General features: G+C 40.6%; 1 protein-coding gene across 2 annotated transcripts; it reads right to left on the bottom strand.

The window, feature by feature from the left end:
• Positions 1 to 705: 705 nt before the first annotated feature.
• On the bottom strand, positions 706 to 6,164 carry MYC (MYC proto-oncogene, bHLH transcription factor). Of its 2 annotated transcripts, none has more exons than XM_040354960.1 (3): positions 6,026 to 6,164; positions 3,366 to 4,074; positions 706 to 2,276 (listed from the first exon to the last, which is right to left on the bottom strand). In XM_040354960.1, exons 2-3 carry the CDS (start codon positions 4,045 to 4,047, stop codon positions 1,699 to 1,701), a joined length of 1,260 nt encoding a protein of 419 aa, XP_040210894.1. In that variant the 5' UTR covers positions 4,048 to 4,074; positions 6,026 to 6,164; the 3' UTR covers positions 706 to 1,698. The 2 variants fall into 2 exon arrangements, with proteins under 2 accessions (XP_040210894.1, XP_040210895.1); XM_040354961.1 differs by lacking the exon at positions 6,026 to 6,164 and adding an exon at positions 4,153 to 4,376.
• Positions 6,165 to 7,142: the final 978 nt, after the last annotated feature.

Below are 7,142 nucleotides of genomic sequence, written 5' to 3'. Positions count from 1 at the left end.
TACGTACAAATTGAAAGTGTTTAGATGCGACTTTGTATTATATGGTTTTGGTTAGGGTTGTCCCGATACCACTTTTTTAGGACTGAGTACAAGTACCGATACTTTTTTTTAAATGTGTCCCCCACATATTCCAGCCATGTCCTACATACCTTGATGATGCCGCACGTGCCGCCGTTAATCAGCGCGCGGGGAACATTACAGCTTTCGTTTGAATAGCTGTATCCCCGCCGCGTATAGACACTCCCCCTTGCGCGGGATTGGACCGATCATGCGTCCAATCCCGCGCAAGGGGGAGTGTCTATACGCGGCGGGGATACAGCTATTCAAACGAAAGCTGTAATGTTCCCCGCGCGCTGATTAACGGCGGCGGCTTTGCGGTGGCGGCGGGGGGGGGGGGGGGAACAAGTATTCTATTTCAGTATCGGGGGTATATGCGGGAGTACGCGTACTCCCGCAAATACTCGGTATCGGTCCCGATACCGGTATCGGGACAACCCTAGTTTTGGTATATCTAAAAAGGAAAGTTGTACAAGATTGAACAATGTATGGCTGTTAAAGTTGAAAATAACACATTTCGGCATGAACAGGAATTATAAAGGATGTACATAAAGATCTGTTGACACATCTTGTATTTTTTTTTTTTTCACCATTGTAACAAAATGACCAATTTATAGATTTTGAATATTTCAAGACAGAAAATACAAGTTTTTTTTTTTTTTAAATGATTTATTTTCTGAAGCTTCTTCCAAACAGCTTGCCACATTAAAGGCTACTATATGAGTCTGGGGCTCAGCCCAATATAGTTTAATTTAACCAAAACAAGCTTTTTTTTTTTAAATATTTTTTAGGAACATTGATGAATTGTCAAACTGCCAGCATGTTATAATATCATTAAGAGAATCATTATAGAACAAACCCAATTTTCATAACTTTCTTTCAACTAAAGACCACCCAAGGTATGCGGGGGAACGGCTTTAACAGGAAAGGGAAGTTGGCTTTTTTTTCCTTTTTAACAAGTAAATCCAAAACATTTTAAAGCTAAAATTACATGTTAGACAGCACTTTCATCATCTCTTCAGAATATCCTTAATACCAGATCAAATATAGAATTATTATTAACCAAGGACAACTTTCATAATATAATTTTTAAATATTATAACAAAACCCCAAAAAAACATTTACTTAAAGGCAGTATTGGCAGCAACAAGCAGAGGTGTTAAAACTTTTGCTCTTTTTTTGCCAGTTGTTAGAAGTGTGTACATTAATACATGTTATTTCTATAAAGATTTTGTTAAGAATACCATAAAACGTCAGCATGTATATATATATTTTTTTAAGCTATTCAGAGTCAAACTTCAGGAAATGTCTTTATAAGAAAAATAAAGGTTTTAAATACAAAGATATGTAAAAACAAAAAAAATTTGCGCCCCCATCAAGCAAATAAAAACAAAAAAACCCATAAAAGTTCAAATATCCCGTATACCCATTTGACTATTGAGGCAGTAATAAGGTGCTGGCAAAAATCGAGAGACCATGCCAAGGTTGTGTAGGTTTATCCAATCCTTTACATGCACTTGTCCAAAAAATCTACAAGTTTTTTGTTTTTATTTTGTAGGATTCAAGAAGACAACCTTGAAATAGAACTGTCACAGTTCGGTTTTTGAAGTCTTTTTTTTGAAAAGTCACTAGAAGAAGAACTCACAAACTCTTGAGCTGTTTGAGTTTCTGTTTTAATTGTTCTCTTTTTTGTTTTAAAAGTTCTGTTTCCTGGACAAGCCTTTCCTCCTCTTCTTGCATGGAAAGAACATATTCTGTTGCCTTTTTAAGGATAACTACTTTAGGTGCCTTTTCGTTATTTGCTACCTCTGGGATCTGGTCTCTAAGAGAGAAAAAGCTCAACTTGAGTTCGTTGCGCCTTTGGCGCTCCAAAACGTTATGTGTCCGTCTTTTGTCGTTCTCCTCGCTGTCCGACGACCGAGGGCTGGAACACTTGCGGTTGTTGCTGATCTGTTTGAGGACTCTGGTGTTGCTTTCTAGCCTTGCCCGCTTTGAAGAAGGGTAGTCCACTTTGGTTGAAGGAGGTGCGGCGTAGTTGTGTTGGTGGATGGGCACGTGACACCTCTTTAAAACTATAGGTCTGTGGTGATGTCTGGACTGGCGGGAAGAAGAGTCGTTTTTCTTTGATGCCGTGAAGCGTTTTTCTACAGTGACCACATCAATCTCTTCCTCTTCTTCCTCCTCCTCCTCCTCTTCTTCCTCTTCCTCCTGTTCCTCCTCTGTTGGAATAATACAGATGATTAGTATAACTGCACAAGTAGATTAAAAGTAGTCTACAAAAGCTTAAAGAATCTCAAGTTCAGATAAAATTAGGTAAGGAGAACAATGGAGGATACACGGCATTCTTAGAAAGCATGCTGTATCTAAGCTTACTCTTACTCCCATCCCAAACCACTTTCACCGATTGCCCCACCCACTACTGCAGTGCTGCAGGATCTTACAACTTGTGACAGATCGTGCCGAGAGCGGTATGATGGGTCTAGGCACATGCACAAGAGAGAAAACCACTCCCTTTATTTAGCCGACACATGATAGAACCATCTGGGCAAGTAAATCTTGGCTATAGGGAAAGTCCAAACCTTCAAAGACCATTGAAAGCCTTCTACATCGAGGAAAAGTCAAAGCCTTCAAAGACCAATGAAAGCCTTCTACATCGAGGAAAAGTCAAAGCCTTCAAAGATCACAAAGTCATCCAACGTTCCTCAAAGAACATTGAAAGCCTTCAACATTGAGGAAAAGTCAAAACCTTCAAAGATTACATAGAGCCTTCTACATTGAGGAAAAGTCAATGCCTTCAAAGATCACATAAAGCCATCCAACATTCCCCCATGAACAGCTAAAGCCTTCGACATTGATAAAAACCAAATTCCTTCAATAAAACTTTAGGTTGACAGGTAACATTTTTCAAAATGCTCAAATATCGCGTAAAGCCAACTAACATTCCCCCCATTAACAGCCAAAGCCTTCGACATCGATAAAAACCCAATTCCTTCAATATAAACTTTAGGTTGACTGGTAAAAATTTTCAAAACCTTCAAATATCGCGTAAAGCCAACTAACATTCCCCCCATGAACAACTAAAGCATTCTACATCAATAAAAACCCAATTCCTTCAATACAACTTAAGGTTGACTGGTAAAATTTTTCAAAACCTTCAAAGATTACATAGAGCCTTCTACATTGAGGAAAAGTCAATGCCTTCAAAGATCACGTAAAGCCATCCAACGTTCCACCATGAACAGCTAAAGCCTTCTACATTGATAAAAACCTAATTCCTTCAATATAATTTCAGGTTGACTGGTACTTACCAGACTCAGAACTGCTGCTGTTGCTGCTAATAGGTGGAGTTTCTATTGATATTTCTTGTTCCATGCACTGAGGACTGCTCCTGGTAATGCTGTCATTCACTGGATATGGAAAGACCACCGATGGGTCTATGCAATCAGAGCTTGGGTCATGAAGGTATCCACTGCTGGTCCTGTTGGACCCAATGGGACTGAGGTTGCCCTGGCAGGGTTCGAGCTTCTGCGGGCTTTGCTGCTGTTGGTTTTGGGGCTGGGAAGCAGAGTTCTCCTTCCTAGAAGCTTGGTAGGATGCCAGCTTTTCCGACACCACTTTCTCCAGCTTGGCCGCAGCAGAAAAGCCGCTCCACATACAGTCCTGAATAATGATGGACTTGACGAAAGCCTCGTCGTCCGGGTCGCAGATGAAGCTCTGGTTCACCATGTCCCCTCCCAGGAACTCCGTGACCAACTCCAGCTGGTCGGTGGAAGGGAAGAGGCTGGAGATGCTAGACCTACGGCTAGGGGAACGCGGCGGGGTAGGCAGGAGCTCAAACTTCTTCCAGATGTCCTCACTGGGTGCCGGAGGCTGCGGCCGGTTGTACTGCTGCTGGTAGAAGTTCTCATCTTCGTCGAAGTAGAAAAAGGGCTGTATGGAGTCATAATCCAAGTCGTAATTCCTGCTCTGGAAAGTGGAGTTGAGAGGCATGGTGCTTGCTTTTTAATTCGGGGGGACCTATAAAAAGAACATGCCGTTAGAAAACACAATCTCTTTCCAAGACAAAAAAAAAAATAATAAAATACAGAACTTTACATCAAAAGGTATCAAAATAACGCTTTAAATGCAGCACAGAAGTCTTCGGGAGGACGCTAGTAGAGCAGAAATACATTGCCAGGGTGAAACTTAGAAGGAACAAAGAGGCGAGTGTCAAACATAAAGCTTCAGAGAAAAGCAAAGCCGGCTCCAATGGGAGGAGGCATGGATCACATGGAGGCTTTCAGCCCCGCAACACCACACCGGCTCTGGAGAGCCACATCCACATTAGCTAAGGCTGGATGACAGTCCTTAGTACAGTCTACTAAGGCCGACAGAGAACCCTTATCCAGACATTTAAATGGTGGGGGGGGGGGGGTAAAAACCCAAAAAAAGACAGAGACCTTCATAAGCAGTGACAGCTGGAGACATACACAAAGTAGTAGTATCCCGTACTCTACAATATAGGTAGTAGTATCCCGTACTCTACAAGCACTATCCTCAGATCACCATACAGCATTACAACAACCTATAGGAAGTCCAGTAGGGTGGAGGTGGATGCTGATCATTGCCTAGTGCCAGAACCACCCACATCAGACCACCAGACCCCCTCTTTAGCACAACACCCCCCTCTGATCAGACTACTGCAAGGGGCCCCCCTCCCCTTTACGCTAACAGCTGTATTTAAATGACAGAATAATGGAACACACCCCATACTCTATAGCACAGAAGACAGACCACCAGAGTTACTCCCCATACGACCAGCACTACTATTACACCAGAGTGACTCCCCATACGACCAGCACTACTATTACACCAGAGTGACTCCCCATATGACCAGCACTACTATTACACGTCAACCTCCCTCCACTGACAGCTACTATGTAACAGAAGAAGACAAATGCAACAGAAGAAGAAGACCACATCCTCCCGAATACTATAGATCAGTAACAATACTATACAATTCACTGATTAGTACTGTAATTGTATAAAAGTGACATGATCGATCAGTACTATAAAACTGTAGAGAACTGACATGTTCAGTTTTTAATAACACAAAAATTGACATGATCAATCATGTATTAAAAAAAGAGAATAAAATGATCAATCGTGTGCAACGATCAGGTTTATAATAGTATAAAATTGACATGATCAATCACTTATCAGTATTAAAAAATATATATATATATTAAAAAAAAGTAAGATTATAAAATGCACATGATTGATCAGGATTATAATAGATAAAAATTAATCAAATCAGCACTAGGTTAATACAAAATTGAGGTGATCAATCACTTAGCATTAGAGCAGAATATGCACATGATTGATCAATGATTGGCATTAAATTGATCCGATCAGTACTATAGAATATAAAATGAGTACTATAGAATATAAAATGACCATGCTTAGCTACAGATATTAAAATAGTATAACAATGCACATAATTGATCAGTATTAAATAAGTCATGATCCAACACAGATCAGTACTAAATCAGCATAAAACCAACATAATTGATCACTGATCAGGATGAAATGGGCACGACCACCTATTGATCAGTATTCTGATAGTATAAAATAGTCATGATCCAACACAGATCAGTACTAAAACAGCATAAAACCAACATAATTGATCACTGATCAGTATTAAATAGTCATGATCCAACACAGATCAGTACCAAATCAGCATAAAACCAGCATAATTGATCACTGATCAGGATGAAATGGGCATGATCACCCATTGATCAGTATTCTGATAGTATAAAATAGTCATGATCTATCCACAAACCCAACCAGCATGTATACAGAAGAAGAGTTCCAGCCCAGCTGGATGACTTAAAGGAGCTGACCACCCCAGGGGGGAGACCGGTAATCCCGGGGGGGGGTCCTCCTCCAGACACACATCCAATGTAGGAGAATAGAAGGGGCGCCTTACCCGGCACAGAAGAAGCCACACAAATCCTTTGCTGTCCGCTGCCTTGTAATAAAACCACCAGCGAGCCCTCTCCTCCCTCCCCGGATCCCGAGCAACACAAGCACTCTGCTGCTCCGCCGCCTCCACTACTAAATCTGAGCTCGCGACACCGGACCCCTTTATATAGCCGGCGCTCAGGCTCTTCGCGCCAAATGTTGCTGGAGGGGCGGGGAGTGTGGGCGGGGCCCCGGAGAGGGGGGTGTTCTGTAGTAAGAGTCCTTAACTCATTCATGGCGAAAAGATGCGACCCGACCCACTCCACTCCACTCCACTCCCAGTCCAAGTCCCAGTCCCACCAGTTCCAGCCATTCACAGGCGGCGCGGGACCGAGACACACATCACATAGAGATACAATGTATCCACCGCCAGAGATCAGACACATATACATTATATATACACATACACATATACATTATATATATATATACACAGTGTATACACATATACATTATATATTATATATACACAGTGTACACACATATACATTATATATATATATACACACAGTGTATGGGGACAATAGTCCTATGTCCGTATATGCAATGTCTGTCCAATGACAGCTGTATATAGGATCTGTGTACAATATCATCTGTCCATATATACTATCTATATACAGGATCTATCTCTAAATTACACTATATACAGGATCTATCTATACATTAAACTATATACAGGATCTATCTATAGATGACACTATATACAGGATCTATCTATAGATGACACTATATACAGGATCTATCTATAAATGACACTATATACAGGATCTATCTATAAATGACACTATATACAGGATCTATCTATAAATGACACTATATACAGGATCTATCTATATATACCATCTATATACAGGATCTATCTATATATACACCATCTATCTACAGGATCTATCTATATATACCATCTATATACAGGATCTATCTACAAATTACACTATATACAGGATCTATCTATAGATGACGCTATATACAGGATCTATCTATAAACCACACTATATAGAGGACCTATCTATCTATAGATGACACGATCTATATACATGATCTATCTATAGAAGACAATATAGGATCTATTTATAGATGAC

The sequence above is a fragment of the Rana temporaria genome, chromosome 5, assembly GCF_905171775.1.
Source record: "Rana temporaria chromosome 5, aRanTem1.1, whole genome shotgun sequence".
Taxonomy (NCBI): domain Eukaryota; kingdom Metazoa; phylum Chordata; class Amphibia; order Anura; family Ranidae; genus Rana; species Rana temporaria.
This window is presented reverse-complemented; position numbering and strand designations above follow the sequence as displayed.

Coding starts and splice junctions, on each gene's coding strand:
- MYC (XM_040354960.1), bottom strand. CDS start 4,047: ATGCCTCTCAACTCCACTTTCCAGAGCAGGAATTACGACTTGGATTAT. Junction 2,277..3,365: donor CAGCAGCAGTTCTGAGTCTG/GTAAGTACCAGT, acceptor TTATTCCAACAG/AGGAGGAACAGGAGGAAGAG.